The sequence below is a fragment of the Schistocerca nitens genome, chromosome 4 (genome assembly GCF_023898315.1).
Source record: "Schistocerca nitens isolate TAMUIC-IGC-003100 chromosome 4, iqSchNite1.1, whole genome shotgun sequence".
In the NCBI taxonomy this organism is placed as follows: domain Eukaryota; kingdom Metazoa; phylum Arthropoda; class Insecta; order Orthoptera; family Acrididae; genus Schistocerca; species Schistocerca nitens.
In genome coordinates, this window is record NC_064617.1 from 886114394 (window position 1) to 886133236 (window position 18843).

Below are 18843 nucleotides of genomic sequence, written 5' to 3' on the forward strand. Positions count from 1 at the left end.
TGGGACAAGAACAACAATAAGTAAAAAGTGGTAGGCTAAGGTCCTACACTATGAATAATAACTATAGATTTTAAATGTTTGTCTCAACAGGAGTGATGGTGGTGGAAAGGGATTATTTACAAAGGAGTGCTAGAATATCAAAAATCTAGAAAAAAACTAGTGAGAATGTAAGAGCTATTCTTTATTCCTTTACAGTGTCTGATACTGAGACAACGTCATTTCGAGACCGGTACAAAACTTCTCCAAGTTATGTGGAGAACCAACTATACCTGAATACAGGCAATTGTTACGATGGGGACACCACTCCCAAAGATGTTTTAAAGTTACTGCCAGGCATGTGGTGTTTCACAACAAATCACAAAGATAACTGCAGTTACTTGCTGGGTTACCGCACCTTTCAACAGGCACAACAAATAGTCGATGCCACCGCCCCTTTGCTGGTTGCAGTTACAACCACTCTGTGCTCTGGTCTAGCAGCCACAGGGTGCCGCACAGTGTGTCAGAAAGGATGGCCGATCCAGCTGTGGTCCAGCCACCAGATAGCCGCAACACTGCACCTGTCCACGATGCCCTGTGCTGGCGTCCACATAGTGCCACTGCCGCTGGGCCGGAGTATGGCAGTATAATATACTGACGTTGCATTGCTCGATCTCTTCTACCGGCTACCTACTGTCTCAGTATATCAAGTTACTCACACTGTTACTCTGGATTACTCTGTCTGTTTTCCTCTTTGGAATTGTTTGTTACATATTTGAAAGTTTGTATCGTACTTCTGCCATGATATATGCCAGCTGCCCACTGTGCTGTACTTTCATTTATGTTATGTGTCAGAACAAGAATATTTGCGGAAGCATGGGCAATGGAAACGTGGTCATTTTAGTGTAAGAACTGTTTCTGATTTGGACAATTTCCAAAACTACTTGGTTAATTGCACTGTACTGTAATTTTATGATCTTGGTGAATATCCTACAAGGCAAAAGGCAGAAAGTGTTTTACATGACAAGATCGCTTACACAGGGGCTGCCATACGAATGGAAGAATTCTAAAATTTCTGGGCCTTAGATACAGAAAATGCAACAATGGAAAAATAATTTGATAGAGAAATCTGATACTATAACAGTTAGGGTTTATTTTGATTCAAAGTGCAAAGTAAATATTTATAGCCCTCAAATACAGTAATTATCCACAAAGAATGAATAGTGATGTATTTAAACAGTAAGAGGGTTGTGTGATTCTAATTTGAGAAGAAAGGGGAAAATTCCTGATGAAGTACAAAGAAGGAAGAAATTGTGCACGAGAAAGTATTTAAATTTTGGGCTGCTGTACAAAAATCAGGTGGCACAAGCACCTTTATAATCAACAGGAAACTGACAGCTCAGCAGCAGGCATGGGCCATGAGGTTGTGAGGCTATTCCTTTACCACATTCTTAATTAATGTGGATTTTAAGTACGGGTTTTATTTCCACATACTTTATGGCAGTTGATGTTTTATTGTCAGACGCTCTTATTGCCATATGAAGTATTTTCAATTAATGACTCCAGATACCGAATTTTTGCTATTGAAGATACGATACTGGTTACCCATGTGCATTAGTGGCCTCTACTGGCCTCAGTTACTCATATAAATAAGAACATACCCAGGCGGTAATCAGCACTTACTATGTACCTAGATGTACAGATTTTGACGTTGATACCTACATCACAATATTTTTATGGTATGTATGGCTATTAAACATGTTAATATTTTTGTTGTCTTATGTATCACTAGGCCTGTATACATTTTACTTCAACTAACTGAACTTGGTTGGTTACACTACTGTATTTTTATTTGTAACAGATCTGAAGATTGCAATGATCAAAACTGGTAATTATGAAATGTACAATTTTTGTGATCAAAGTGGACCAAGTTTAGAAATAAAACAGAATGAAATGTGCAAAATTTTCTTGAAGGAACAATTGGTGATGTCACAGTGAAAAACTGTGATTTAAGTGGATATACCACACTGAAAATCAACAAGAAAATTATTTCCTGAAGGAAGGGTTTCGAGAAACGTTATTTGAAAGAAAGATAATGAGCTTTTAGAAAAAGACAATTAAACTGTAATAAATTGCATTAAATGTTATGTTTCCTGTTCCTTCCCCTAACTACCGGGCATACACTGCCTGCACTGATATGTTTGTTGGTGTTACATGTGGGCAGCTAACTTGCAAAGCACAGGAAGGCTTAAATGTTCTCATAATCAAAACCAAAATAGCTTTATAATTTATCAGATTAGCAGAAATAATTTATTTGGCTGTAATACACCTTACAAAACATATAAGGCTAAATATGTCTTCAAGGGTTTGTTGCCAGATGAAGTTGTGCAAATTCCACAATATTTCCTCGGAGCAACTGTACCACATCTTTAAGTGGTTGAACCTTGCTGGTGGCTAGGTATGTCAGTCATACCCAGACACCAGCAAGGTTCAACCATCTAAAGATGTCAAACAGTTGCTCCAGTGAAATGTTGTGGAATTTGCACATCATCATCTGGCAGCAAACCTGTGAAGACTATTTACAACATATCTGCTGGGAAAACTTGAAGAGTCACATATAAGTCTACATTAATGCGGAGAAGCTGCGGATTCACTAAAGTAGTTTTGAAGCGTTTTCTTGGTGTGCGGGTTCTCAGCCATAATAAAGTGTTTAAAATAAGTCATTGTCCACCTCTGATTCCAAAATCATTATTACAATGTGCTATCTGCTGATTTAGGGTATCATGCCATTTAGTGCCATGTAATGCATTGACAACACATGTGCCAGCCACTGTCTCATGGCATAGTTTGCTGGATTCAGCTCGACACGCGCGAGCGGAAGACTGCCAACTTGTGGGGATTGAGGTGTGCAGGGAAAACAAGAGTGGCGGAAGCATGTAGGAAAAGGTGGAGGAGTTGTCTTCTATACTTACCCCTCCAACTGCCAATTTCACTGCTCTTTAGTATAACAATATAATCCTACACAACATTCATTCACGGGAAATCCAACTTTCAACTTTCAAATATCCAATGATGCATTCAATAGTAGTGTATGGACTATTCCAACAGCAATCATGTGAGACAGAAGAATATGCTGGTGTATTAATGTGTGCTAAAAAACTTCATGTAGGTAACACCATAATTGAACAGGATATATTTATGACTTTCGCAAGAGACACATTAGCATTATGATACAGAAGAAGTAAAATGATATGATAATTTTCGAACTGTGTGCTGGTTGGTTCAGCTCATCCAGTGAGCATATGGCTTTGAGAGTAAGTAGGAAGTTACCAGACTTTAAGATGAAAATGGTTGAATTCACAGATAATGACTGACTATGGGCTTACACAGTTGTTGGTACCTGAAACATTTGAACATCACTTTGGAAAGGAAAACTACAACCAAATAAATTTTGTAGCATATGAAAATTTGTTAAACATGACAGTGCATCTTAAAAAAGCTATTTTCTTGTCAAAAGATAATGAATTTCATTACTAAGGAGCAGATAAAAAGCATATATTTCTGGAAAAATTCACATCTACTTTTGTCAAAATTAACACGTAATTTTTGTTTGTTTATAAATGATTCCATATAAAAATTAAAAGTTTGTCAAGCTACATGCTTGAAAGTGAAGTCTTAGTGCTTTGAAATTGGCTGTTAAAATACAATGGCGAGTGGGGAGCATTTTGACTGGAATGTTTGCTTTTGCAAAAATTTCAAGTTTCTTTTACTGAAATGATCTTTGCTTGTTTACTTCTTATTATTTTATTTAAACTTTCAACAAACTGTTGTTTCAGTAAAGAAGCAGCAGCATTTTCCCCACTGGTGAACTTAATACTCCTCTGATTTCAGATGTTACTAGACTTTTTGTTTTCCCATCCAATTCAATAATTATAAAATCAGCAGAGTATCAATTTCAATCTTTTGTTGGCATTCATAGTCTTGCGGCCCATACTTGACAACAATGCACATAGAACCAACAAGGCACTTAGTGTAGAACTATAACTGAAACTGGCTATTATGAAATATTGTTGATCTTCAAACCTCTACTTTCCATTGTTCGAAAATAACTCTACATGCATGTTAGGGGAAGAATTTAGGTGCAGTCAAAACACATTGACTGGCTTTGTTTTCCTATCTCTACAGTGCAGCGTTGGGACACTACAAAGTGGCAGTCCGCTGCAAGCATAAACAAACTAAAATTACAGCCACTAGATGGGAGAAGAGTGGTGTGGGGAAACAAGCCCCACCTTCCTCTCACAGGGCAGCCAGCCAACCTGTGTCCTATGTCTCTGTGAAAGCAGAACTCACATGTTCACAGGCATAGCTGGGCAATGTGAACCAAAAAGTTAACTTCACTAATCGTTAATCCATCATTAAAAAAGTTACCTTCATTGAATATTAAAATGTTTCTTTGTATTAGATTCATTAGAAGTTAAAACTAATTGTTAACCCATAAACTTTATGTTGCAGATGTTGTGAGACGAGCAAGCGAAATAAATGTATTTCCGGTGCTCAAATAAAAATGTTTTGGTTGGGGAAGTTCAGCTAGGACATCAAAGATAACTACAACAGTTTAATCATTTAGTTTTGTAATTTTGACACAAGGTGCATATTTTCCTTCACAAAAATTAAAATGTTAAAGTTTCCAACTGAGAGCAAGGCTCAATTAGCACGACATTTGTTTGCCCACAGTAAAAAGTTGTTCCACAGCTGAATCAAGGGTATAGCGGTATTGCATTTAATAAATAACTTTACTAACACCTGTTCTACAAGAAACAATACATCAATGAACGAGTCTTTTGCTTTCATGTCCAGTCACATTTTTACTTGACTCTGGGCTTTGCTTTTAACTCTCTCACAGGCGCCTTTTTTTAAGCATGTCAGCTAAGATAATTTTTTTGCTATCCTATTAGAATTCTGATCAACTGACTCTACTTATTTTTTGATAATTTTATTTTTGTGATTTAGGACAGAAAACTATGGTGGTACATACAGGGTGGTCCATCTGAAGTTTCAGAATAGATTATCTCGAAAACTATACATCGGGTAAAAATAGCGAGTAAGACAAATTCGTACGCTCAAAGGGGGACATCAAATGATACTACACGTGGCCCCCAGCTCCTGCCCCCTTGGGTGGGGCGGGGCAACGTTTAGATCTTAAATGGAAACCCCCATTTTTTATTGCACATTCAGATTCTCCATAAAAAAGTAATCAAGTTTTGTCTGAAACATCTGTTTAAACCATTGACAGATGGCACTGAAATTGAGAAAAATTAAAATTGGGGAAGAACTCCGATTTATTTAGAATGATCCAAGACGGACGTATCAATTCGATACAAATGTGCACCAATGCTTTCATTACACCAAATTAAGCTATTTATTTTACAAAATGTGTCCTACCCGCCACAGTTTTTGATGGATGGAGGTGCAATGGTACTAAAATCTCATTAGGGAACTCTTCACCATTGCATTACTCACCCAACTGTGGCACTACCGTGGCAAAACTGCAAACTATGGCTCAGTATAAAGGTCGGTGCAATGCAATCAGATGTCACTTCACTTTCTGATTGTGAACCACAAACATCAACTGACGACAGTAAACTATTCTTTAGCGAAATATGGCTCACTATCCTCCTACAGAGATTGTTGATATGGCGTTAATTTTAGGTGAATGCCATAACAATTACGCTGCAGCTGCACAATTGTATGGGGATCGTTTCCCAAACAGATGACATCCAAGCGAAAACATTATTCGAAATTGCACTCAAACTAGGCAACCAATGTGGTTCCAACAGGACAGAGCAGCTCTCCATTACGCTAAAAATGTGCGGAACATTTTAAAATTACGGTACCCTGGTCGGTGGACAGGACGCGGCGGACCAATTCAGTGGCCTCCACGTTCACAAGACCTAACATCTCCTGATTTTTTTCTTGTGGGTTTATTTAAAAAATATTGTTTATGAAAGACAGCCACAACCCAAAACGATATGGAGCAACGCATTCGAAGAATGTGTGCAGCCATACCACGGTATGTGCTGCTCAAAACTGTGGACAACTTTCGCAGATGATTGACTTTATGCATTGAAGCAAATGGGGATAATTTTGAACAATTTCTTCATGGCTAATTTCATTAATTAAGCACCCCAAATTGTGAGAGGCAAGGGGACTCACACTAATGAAGCACCCCATGGGAACATCATTCTACTACGTCCATGTCGTCGTTCCTGGGTAACGCTAAAAGCAGGATACAGTACATTTTGTACAAAAATTGCTAAATTTGGCCTAATGAAGAACTGGTGCACATTTTTTATTGATTTGATGTGTCTTTCTCGGGTAATTCTAAATAAATCAAAGTTCTTCCCCAATTTTACTTTGATCTCAATTTCAGTGCCATCTGTCAAAGGTTAACAAAAATGTTTCAGACAAAGCTTGATTACTTTTTTTTATGGAGAATCCGAATCTGCAATAAAAATGTGTGTATCCATTCAAGATTTAAAAGTTGCCTCCCACCCCACCCAAGGGGGCAGGGGCTGGGCGTCACGTGTAGTATCATTTGAGCTTATGAACTTGTCTTACCCACTATTTTTACCTGATGTATAGTTTTCGAGATAATCTCATCTAAAACTTCAGATGAACCACCCTGTATATCACCATGGCACCTTTGTGAGGTATTAAAATTATGATGGCAAATGGGTTTCCCACTTCCCTTTTGTGAGCTGTTATGTGTTACCATTAGATGTAAAAAGTAATAACCAGTGTTTTCTGTTACTATTTTGCGTTTTCTTTTACTTTATTTAAAAAATAATTGTTACCAATATTAAAGTTTACTTACCACAATGTGAAAACAATCCTTGAAACTTTATCATGCAATAAAGGTATGGCTGATACAAGTCACAATGCTGTATTATGGCACAAGTGAAGCAACGTGTTCCGACAACAGTAGCGATCGCACGACAAACAGAAACTGATTGTTGTAGCAGTTTTCATACATATGATGTAGTGTACTACCACTCGATATCAGGCATAGACATAGGTGGTAACACGTATTCCCAAAACCTTTGAGATACCCGTAAGTTGGGGGTAAGTATCCTTCCCAAGGACCACAAACGAGACTAATTTTGTGGTTAGTATACTTCCCATACCTGTACCAGAAACTACTTTGATGATAACCATACTTCCCAATAACCATTAAACCAGCATTGTTTGGTGGAATATGTATTTCCCACAGTCTTGAAAGCTAAATTTCACAACAAACAAAAACAACAGCTGGTGCAACAGACTGTCACTAGATGCCAGGAGTGTACAAAACTGGTAGCACATATTCTCTTGAACACTGTAAAGAAATACGTTTAGTGGGAAATATATCCCCCACGGCCTGCGAAGAAGTCAACAGATGTGTTAGTACTATGCTTCTCTTTAGATGTAGTGACGCGCGCAAAAAAAAATCTTCCTCTTTTTCTTTGTTGTTGCTGCTTTCGCCACTCAGCTTAAAGTATCTCCGACCTTTGAACGTTTGATGGCTTCAGGTCTCAGAGCCTCTTCTACAACTTTTTCCACTTGTTTTCTTGCAACCTGCACTCGACCATTGTGCCACCGATTTTCATTAATTGTAGAGCTAGAATCTAATTCCATGATTTAGTTTCCACAGTCAATCCACTAACAAATCGTAGTATTAGTTGACAACAATATCACAGCATCTAGGAGAGGGGTGTTTTAATCGGCTTACTGTGAGTTATGCACTTAATCAGCACTCATTGTATATGCACAACTGACCTGAAAGTACTGACAGTGCCATGGGTTTTCTGCAGTCTTCACTGCAATTGTTTACTGTAACATGCTTCTGATAATGGCAAAGTGCCATAATATTATTGTTGAAAATTTGGAAATTTATGGTAAGAACTTATGGGACCAAACTGCTGGGGTCATTGGTCCATAAGCTTACACACTACTTAATCTAACTTAAACTAACTTACACAATGGACAACATACACACCCATGTCCGAGGGAGGACTCGAACCTCTGACGAGGGGAGCCACGTGGACCGTAAAAAGGCACCTCAGACCGCATGGCTACCCCACGTGGCTATTTTGGTTGAGTTGAGTTGTACTTAACGTAAACAAACGACAATAAACAGTCGAAAACTAGTTATTCTCACTCGTTCTCAATTGTTTACACCAATCACGTGCACCACAGCATAGCCACACATCTACATGACATGAACTTGTGACAACATGGTGTCCACGAGTGCTCCAACATAATTTTTGTCACAGATGGTAGGTACCTAATCAATGATTAGTGGACTCAAAAAAAGTTAATGGAGTTAAAAGGTCAATTAATGTTTTTTATTTATTCATTTTTTAAAAATTAACTTCAAAGTTAATCCATTGCTCAAAAAGTTAACTTTGATAATTAACAGTTGAAAGATTAATGGTCTATAATGGACCAGGTTTAGTCTCTCCACTCTTTTCAAAATAAGAAAACAGCAAGTAATGCACAACATAAAGCATTTGGTGACAGCTACCACACAACTGTTTGCTGAGGTTGTCAGTCGTAAATGACGAGAGTTCAGGCCCTACTTCTAATGGTATTTGATGCTCCAGAGCTCAAAACACCCACCACATAAACCTGCCACATTAAATGTGCCCGTATTATACTAACTTTTAAACTTTATAGACAGCACACAAACATATGCGTTTCTTTGTTCTAAGATGCTAGGTCCCATGGCTGAGTACTATGTTGCATTACGCAGTGTATATTTCATACAGACTATTCAATGGCCCACAATTGGTGTGGCACCAGAGCATCAAGCATACTGATACATCATAGAGTTTATGTACTTTTTATTTTGTAAATATGCCCTTATGCATATTCGTCAGATGATGAGTGATACCAGTAACCAAAAATTGGTTACACTTTCGATATTTAGTGGCAGAAAATAAATCTATTTCAAAATATCTTTGATAAAATAGTTCATCTGGATACAATTAGCTATCAAGTACTGTTTATAGGTAATTTTGCATTTTGAAACAGAATTCATATTTATTGTAAAATGTGAATTTTTCAGGTCCCTGGCCATTACTAACATTAGGCTGAAATGGAAATGATCTGGCTGTCACTTGCGAACAGTATTTAGTCTCTCATATCTTTTAAAATATGTAATTCGTTGTCCAGCAGAGATCTGAATTTCAGTAAAAATTTTATATGCTACTCAGACCCTTTTATTAAGAGGGACCCACGTGTGTGTGTGTGTGTGTGTGTGTGTGTGTGTGTGTGTGTGAGAGAGAGAGAGAGAGAGAGAGAGAGATTAGTAAGTATCTTTCCAGTCACAGATCACAGAACAAAAAGAGCAAGAAGTACAGAGGAAGAGAATTTGAAAAGTTCAAAGAATAATGCAATCAAATACTGCACAACACTAGAATGTTAAGGTAGTGGAAGTACTTTTAAGTGGCTCTCCATAACTTGACATTTTTGCCAGTATTTCTATTGCCATGTGAATACAGCTCTACTTTGCTGAAAATAAAAGCCACTCTCGATATTAAATACTTCACTGCTTAACTGGCAGGCATTCGTAGAAATGTGATGCCACTGCTTTCAATTGGCCTTTGAACTTACTTACTTAACCTTGAATAGAATCAGGAAGATAGTGTAATTTGGCATTTTTTGTTTAATCACAGCTCCTCTAATTAAAAGGGGCTTGTCCTAGCAGCTTTCTGAAGTCTCTCCTGATATTCGAGACTCTCTCCTGAGACTCTCCATTTTTAATTTTTCAAACAGACTACTGACTACCCTTCCATCTCTTGTAAAAAGTACACTTCCCTATTGGTCAAACACTTCTTCCCATTCTCATTACTAATAACTCTGTCAGATTAATTTACAAAGTCTACAACTCAGATGCAAATAAAGAACAGTCACTTTCTCAAAATACAGTAATTTCTCTAAATTGAACTGATAAATTTTAAGATTCACAAACTGATAGCTTCTGTTAATAATCCCAATCTTGATCAGTAAAGAGTTAGTGTTTGTTTTTAATTTAGAATCCTACCAACACTGATAAGGGCATTGATTGAATTGGAGGCGAGAAATGTAACCATCTAATCTTTTTGAAGGAAACACACTTTTTTTCACCTCAACTTGTTGGATAAAAACTGAAAAACTCAAAATGGTGGAAGAGTAGGAGGAATTTCTGGTGTGTGTGTGTGTGTGTGTGTGTGTGTGTGTGTGTGTGTGTGTTTGTTTGTTTGTTTGTTTGTTGGGCGGGGGAGGGGGGCAAGCAGCATACCACAGTAATGGCTTTTCTTTCTTCTCAGCTAAGCTATGTACCAGCCAGAGCAGTAGTTTAACCACAGATTTTAAACATCGATAATTTATGTGGAACAATAATCATGTATAACACACATACACTTTGAGATATTAAATATTTTAAAATTTGTGATCTATAAAACTCAATGAAAGAAAATTTAGATTCTAGGTTAAAAATGTAGAATCCCCGCCCCCCCCACACACACACACACACACCTCACAACTAAATATTTAGCACTCTTTTCATTGTGTGCATCAGCAACTCAATGCTCCCTTTACACTGATCAGCCACAACATTATGACCTCCGACCTACTATCAATATAAACCCTTCCAGGCAATAGCAGTTTCATCTGGTGCACGGAGAATGTAGTAGAAGTAAGCGTGCTGTCTGTGTGTAGAATGGGGAAGGTGCACAATCTACCTGAGTTTGATCGAGGGCAGATTGTGATGGCATCATGCCAATGGTAGGGCATGAATCCGTTGTCTCCCAGGGGAACAGCTCCTTGACACCTGCAGTGCGCGATGGAGACAAGCTGGTGGTGGCTCCATTATGCTCTAGGGAACATTCACATGGGCGTCCGTGGGTCCAGTGGAGCTTGTGCAAGGTACCATGAAGGCCAAGAGTATTCCATGAAGGCCAAGAGTATTCTACACTGGTTGCAGACCACATACACTCCTTCATGACAATCACGTTTCCCAACAGTAGTGGCATTTCTCAACAAGATAATGCACCATGTTACAAGGCCAGGAGCATGATGGAGTGGTTTGAGGAACCAGTGGCAAGTTCCAATTCATGTGCTTGCCCCCAACTTGCCGGATCTTAATCTGATCAAACACACTTGGAACATGAGCTTATCAACCCCCTCCCCAGAATTTACTGGAATTAAGTTACTTGTGAGTGTGTGCAGATGTGGTGCCAATTCTCTCCAGTGACCTGCCGAGGCCTCATTGCTTCCACGCCATGAAGCGTCACCACTTTTGTCCATGCCAAAGGTGGGCATACCGGCTATTAGGTAGGTGGTCGTAATATTCGAACTACTGAGTCTATTTCGTGAGTAGCAAACTGTTGAGCTTTGCAACTACTATTTAGTATTCTCTATATTTTGTAGAAGTTACTTGGGTGGTAACACACTGAAGTCATTAAATACCTCAAGAGTCTTACTCTGACCACAGTTCTAAAATGTAAGATGAAGTGGGGTGGAAGGCAGTTGTTTCTTCTAAATTGGACACACTCTTTATATATTGTAGTGCATTCCTCTTACAAATATAATTTCTTTTAATATCTGATACAGAACACCTCAAATGCTTCAACACAATTATATGGTAGTTCCTAACTATCTTTCAGTTTTAAGGCTGAAACAAGTCACCTTCTTCTGCATATATTTGTGGATTATCAGTTGCCTCAAAGTTAGCCAGTGCACTGCTGTGCAATGACATAAAAGAATGATTATATTAATAACGCATGACCAGCATTGCACACTGAGGCAATACACTGTTACCAGTGAGATTTTAAGGACAAATAATGGCATAATTACTAACAAAAAGGATACTGATTTTGCTCTCAATTTGTCCTGCAGTGTTGCATTTGATAAGAACTTTTGGTACAATAACCACTTAATTCCTTAATAATCTTAACAGGTATAACAACATCTACAATCATTCACATTAGGACTAGAGCGTAAACATCTGCATTCTGCAGAGCTCTTCTAGTAGAACCATCAAAACATGCCTTACAATGCAAAACAGTACAACATTAGACATCACTTTAGTTTCAAAAGTTAAGTTTTTGTCACTTCTGTGATCCAAACTGTACAAGTATTTTTCAAACTTAAAGCAAATGCAGAAAAGTAGTAACTTCCAAACACCCCATGCCTCATTCATATGATCACATTAGACCAATAACAACTCTTAGCCCCAAAAAAAGCTATGACAGTGTCGCCCCTGGAAACAAAGCTCTGTCTACAATTTTCAGTGCATTTTCCTTATGACACAACATACAATTAGCAACAACTAACACTGTTACTTACAGGCACGTTTCAACCATAACTAGGATGAGAAGATGGTAAAATAAAAAGTACTTTTTACCACACACTATACAGCGATTTACGAAGTATGGTTGTAGTTTACTGATGTAGATGCCCTCTTCCCTGCTTTTAAATACCTGCATCCTCCAAGAAGCTTTCTGTGGACTTTGCATATATTTTAATATTGTACACTTCAAACCAGTGCTTGCGAGAGAGGTATAGATGAGCTGTTAGCCATCATTGTCAATCTTAACATTTATATAAGATGTCTACCTTCTTTTCTGACCCCCCCCCCCAATAAAAGGTCATTGTTTGCCATTTATCTTTTGTTAATGATCTTGGATATTTCTTGCCCTCAGCACAATCGTTCTCTATAATTGGCTGCTTACTTCCCATTTCCTCTTCTGCTGCCCGTTTTCATCTCATTTTGGGTTTCAATTTTCAGTCTCCCATTCTTTTACCTCTGCTACATATAAGGTCTTCCAATATTTCTGCCATATTTGCCCTCAGGTGCATAGTTACCTTCCTAATCAATTCCTGATCAGTCTCCCTAGCCAAACGCCGTCTGCTCCATCGTCAAACATGTTAACAGCTGATACTATATGATGATATGTTTTGTGGTTACATATGTTATCCTAATTTAGCCACCACATAGCACTGTTAACTGTGTGAAGAGCCAATTGAACTAGATGCCATGTAATAGCTGTAGATAACAACTACGAGGTTGAATCCAAATTTTTTGGGACTGGTACTGCCATCTGGAAAGTAGGAGCACTAGATCTTTGCACCACTAGGTGGCGAGAGCTCAATATCTGACGAGTCAGTGTGCAGAGTGGCATTCAGCTGGGAGGACGTGTTGCATGTCCACAGTGATTTCCGTAATACTCTGTGTTTGGTGTGTGGCGATTTTATGATGGATCCACAAACAGAACAGTGCGTGTGTATCAAATTCTGTGCAAATCTCGGGAAAAGTGGTATGGAGACCCTTGTAATGATTCAACAAGTGTTTGGGGGACAGAGCATGAGCCATACATGTATGTTTGAGTGGAAGAGCCTGGGCTCTCCAAGACCCAAAAAAGCAAGATACAAAGGGATTTGTTCACAAAGAATTCATCCCACGCAACCGAACAGTTAATTCCGTGTACTCCTGTGAAGTTTTGTGACGGCTCCGTGAAAATGTGTGGCGTGGCGGCCTAAACTTTGGCATCAAGGGAACTGGCTGCTGCATCACGACAACACGCCCTGTCACATGTCCTTCCTCACCAGGCCCTTTTTGGCAAAAAACAACATGGCGATTGTATCCCACCCACTGTACTCGCCAGATTTGGCACCTTCCGACTTCACGCTATTTCCAAAACTGAAACTCAAGTTGAAAGGCTGTCGGTTCGACAATCTAGAGAGGGTTCAAGAAGCATCACTGGCAGTGATAAACACCCTCAAAGAACAGGACTTCCACAAAACGTTTTACCAGTGGCAGAAGTGCTGGGACCGGTGTGTACATGCGGATTGGAACTACTCCCGAGGGTGATGGTGACCACTACTCCGAAGGTAAGGTTTCAACAGATGGCAGCACCAGTCCTGAAAATTTTGGATAGTACCTCGTATACTGTTGTACTGATGAGCAGCTTATTTATTAATGGTATATTCAGTAACAAATGTACTAAAACTGGTGTACTACACAAATTTTACTATCAAAACAATACCTTAATTGCTCTCCATTGATCTACTACTTCATGGCAGTTGTTTCATAATGTGCTGACAATGGGAATGCTATTGTAGGTAATTGATATAGGCAAATAAATGAGTAACAGATGGAAGCAAGACTAATAAATTGAATTACTCTACTTTTGTGAACATTCATTGAATACTATTTTGAGATTGTAGACCAAATTTAAGTGCCAGCAATGCAAGAAGGAAGCGAGCTGCTACTTCCACAGTAGGTAAATAACTGAAGTAGAGCTAGTGGGCGTTTGTAAACTAAAAATGTGTACTCAACCTATACTAATGTACAGAAGCAGAAATATACAGGGTGTCAGAGAAAAAGAAGTTTGGGAATTATGCTGTTTTAGTAGATATTGGAAGTAAAAGAAAACGTATCTCTAAGGCCACTCTAAGGGTTCAATTAAAACTTGTATGTGTCAATATCTGAATGTTTGGAAGAAAAGTTTTTACTGGATCACAGAAAATGATAATGAAGCTAGGAAATAACAAGGTTACTATCAAGAGGTTGAATATGGCACACCATTTAAAACAATAACTGGAGACTAGAATGAGGATGCTCAATAAAGAATACTATGATATGCCTTCATTGTCCTAATTATGATATGACAACTCCACAATAAAAGTGAATAACATTTCCGCAAAATGAAAACATGTTAACCTTATTAGGCAATTTATTCCTAAATTAAATTTAAATCTTTTACAAAACATGAATTATTGCAATTCTGAAAGAATATTTACAGTTTAAACGAAGTAACAATAGAAACTAGAAGCTCTGCCTTTCTACACCCAGCTCTCCTTCATTCCACAGATGATAAAAGAGAGGAATTATGTGTTCTCTGTTTGTTGCCAAATTTATCCCTGAGACTCCCCCCCCCCCCCCCACCTCCTCTTTTTTTTTTATCTAAGCACACAGAATAAACACTACAATTCTGCCAAACATATCCACAGCCTAAAATATCTGGTAGCTCCTGTAAAAATTAAATCTGAAATGGTTTTAAATATCCATATGTGTCACACTACTGACAAGAACATGACTTTTTCCAGTATAATGGCAGTTGTTATATTTGACACAAAGGTATTGAAGGCTTTGTTCCTTGCTAGTGTGGATATAAGGTATATGTAACAAACTGTCCCTTACCACTCAAACAATGTGATAAATATGTCTGTGAAGATATGGAAGGCAGATAAATTAGTGTCTTACCTTGTGAAGAAGTGCCTGGAGGAGTTTCTGTATTTCCTTGTAATGGCTGGCCGCCGATGCCTATTGAAACACAAAAACACAGGTTATTTCAGAAATTTCAATACATTTTTGCATAGCATTAAAAAGAAATACATTACACTCCCGATTATTCGAGGTAACATGAAGGAGAAGACACACAAATAACCAATAACATAAATAAACGAAATATTTTCAAACTGCATTCTTTGTTCAAAAGTTTATTCAAGTTCTGAGCATGGGCACTGGAGACCTGTTTATTTCTTAAAATAGTCTGTGATGTTGGTCTGTTTCTGAGAGGAGTTCACATTTTTTCAGACGGAATTTCGAATTTTTCTTGCAGCAATAATGTCACTGCTCTGAAACCCTCTCTGGCCCATATAACCTAGAAAAGTATCAAAACATTGCAATGCAGTACAATGACTGGCAAGGTCACTGTCTTCATACCCACTTTCACATTCACTGTTCTCTTCTTTGTTTCGTTGTGAAGTAGTGGTCGCAATTTCGGTATAACTCGTGTACTGGAAGCCACTTCACATGTGGTAATCTTCAGCCAGTCAGCCAAGTTTTCTTCATTGAGATCTTCAAAACCATTTAAACCTGTTCCCAGATTCATTATTTGTGACATTTGTCATTTCTCTCCCATTTAAACCATGAAAATCATTTTCTTAAATATCTCAAAGAATTTCCCCCCGTGATTGAACTGATTTATGTGGCTTGACTTCCTGCCGAGCATCAGATATCCAGCCTATGGCAATTAGAAATGTCAACTACTTCGAGAAAGTCACCAAATCATCCTCATCAACAAACATTCTTTGTAGGTCAGCCCAGTTGTGCCATTTTACTGATGCAATTGTCCACTGGCTGTGTAACAACAGTCACATTAGGAGGTGAAAACTTAATTACAATGACCATAATCACCACTTAGTTTTACACCCCTTCTCAAATCTTCCAATTAATTATTAAGTTTTGTTTACTGTCAACACGTTTCTCGATCATATCTTTTACAAATTTCTTTCAACTTGCTCCACTGACACTAACACACTGATTAACATCAGAAAGCTGAGTTTGTTTTCAATTTACACAGAACAGACTGGCTGATAACAATGGAAACGGTACTCTATTGTCACGAGATGTATTGTTTATTGTTATTTGCCACAGAATAAATATTGCACTTTTGTTAAGGGACGAATGATCCACAAACTTGAATAATCTGCAAACCAGATAATACACAAACAAATAATAGGCAGTGTCTTCAAAAGGACATGAGAAAACACCATAAAAAATTGGTAAGACAAATAACTGAGAAGCATCAAAGTATGAAGAAACCGACACAGAAATTTATGCTGCAGACACTACATGTAGTCTGTTAAGATAGCAGACAACACAATAGTTAAGAACAGCAAGAAAATTTTGCAAGCAGTCCAAGACGTCTTTAAAGGTTTATAATGCCAAATGAGGTGTTTAAAGCCATTTACATGGTGCTAACCACAAGTTCTCGGAATGCATGTGTAGCTGGTGAAGTCTAGCTAGTACAACGAAATACCGCCAGTTGGTATCTCACAAGTTCTTGGAAAGTATGTGAAGCTGGTGAGGTCTACCTAGTACGATGAAATACCGCCAGCTAGTACTTCGCACTCCCTTTGAGTGTGGCTTTTTGCTACATGGTCACGTTTAGTTTTTACGTGCATTTCGTCATTCTCGTGTGTTGCCCATCTTCCAAGATTAACAATGGTGGGTGTCTGGGAACAGCGTGTGTGCATATGCTTTTGATTTCAGACTTAGAAAAACCATTACATACACACAACATGTTGAAACAAGCATTTATGGAAGACACCATAGGTCACAGTCAAACTTAGAAATGTTTTAAACATTTCCTAAATGGCAGAACATCATTTAACGATTATAGCAATTCAGGACCGGCAATACTCCTGAAAATGTCACTGCTGTTTGGAATACGGTTCTTGAAGATCTTAGGTAGACCATCCAGGCGGTATGTAATGTAGTGGGGCTGTGATAAGAGGATTTTGTCTGACAAAACTTTAACCACTAATGGAAAAAAAACTAATAGACGGAATTTGAAAATAAGCCTGAATTATTTTATAATACTAAAATTATGTATAATCATCACTTCAAAAAGAAAATAGCAAAAAAATTAACAATGGTATCACAGGATGAGCTTCTGTCAAGGGCAGCTAAAGACAACAACTGGAAGGATAGCAAAAGAAATAAACAGATAAGTAAAAACTTTTGAAGTGCCTCGAATGGAAATATTAGTTAATATCTGTGACCACTCAAAATCTAAGGACTGCTCAACAACTATCTGAAAAATGGTTGCTAATAATTATCAGCAGAGACAAAGACAGTCAAATGGATCAGAAAATACACTGATTCCAAGAGATAAGAGAAGTCCGAGCCAAAGACGCAATGGGAGCTGGGCAAAGGACATCAAAATCATGCAAGAGGGACATGGTTGTGTGTAGCTGAAGACCACAACACGCTGACCAGTATGGGTAGAGCTTTTACGCAGTTGTAGATGTTAAATGACTGATAATAATACTGACTTTCAAAATATACAAAAATTTCTGCCACATATACAGCAAGGAAAATACAATTGATTGTTTTCCCTAGAGGACTTCTGCAATAAATGTATGCTCTCAGTTTTTGTTATGTATTAAATCCTTCCTTAAGAAAATATGCTGGACCCCTCGAAAACCCAAATTGAGGTCAATTGACTGCTAAGGTTTTTATTGCATTTTAAGCTTTTGTCTTATAAAATGTAATGATACTTAATATTCATTGTGTGTAATATTACTTTTATGCAAACACATTTTTATTTGAACCTGCTAAATTTCATTTTTATGTTACACCATATAAAAATTAAGTGACACTATGTTAGAAATTCATAAAACTGTTTACATTTTTAGTGTTATTGTTTTACAACATATAACAATAGATGACTTCTGTTATTATCTTAGAGTTTCTTAGCTATCCATTAGTTATACTTTTATCCTGTAACAAATAAGTAATGTTTTACTAGACACATCTATATGGAGAACTCTGTATATTCTGAGAATCTCGACTGCGTTTTTTTTTTTGCATATCTTTACATATGAGTCGCATGCAATTTTTTTTACATTTACAACAATTATCTCTAATTTAGTTTTTATTGCACAATCAAACTTTGCAAGTTTTTCATTTAGCACCTTTAGATGTTCCTTATACTCTCTCAGCAGCCAAAATGAATGGAGTCTGGAATTGCTGAGGGTGACAATTCCTGATTGTTATCACTAATTCTTCTGCAGGTTTCTTTATAATAGACTGTCGAGAGGTGGTAGAGCCAGTTATCTGCTTGCACAAGGTGTGGGCAATGATCACACCACATCTACAATGTAAAGGAAAACATACACAGGGCAGCACCTCATCATGGCTCTTATGCTATATTTGTGTGGTATTTGATATTCCGCATCCACGCCAAATTTGGCACTGTTATAAAAATTGACTGTTTCTGGAGTTCCCTTTTCTGCACCCTCCTGAACTGCTACAGCTGAGTGCATAGACTT

At 37.9% G+C, this 18843-nt stretch overlaps 1 protein-coding gene across 11 annotated transcripts in view; it reads right to left on the reverse strand.

The window, feature by feature from the left end:
- Positions 1 to 18843, reverse strand: part of LOC126253415 (broad-complex core protein-like) — a 227998-nt gene that overhangs the window by 130415 nt on the left and 78740 nt on the right. For all 11 annotated transcript variants that reach the window (XR_007545954.1, XM_049954730.1, XM_049954735.1 and 8 more), the window contains exon 5: positions 15266 to 15325. Coding sequence is in view for 10 of the 11 variants with exons in the window: in XM_049954730.1 (XP_049810687.1) it covers positions 15266 to 15325 (60 nt within the window). In the remaining variant the exon portion in view is untranslated. The remainder of the gene's footprint in view (positions 1 to 15265; positions 15326 to 18843) is intronic.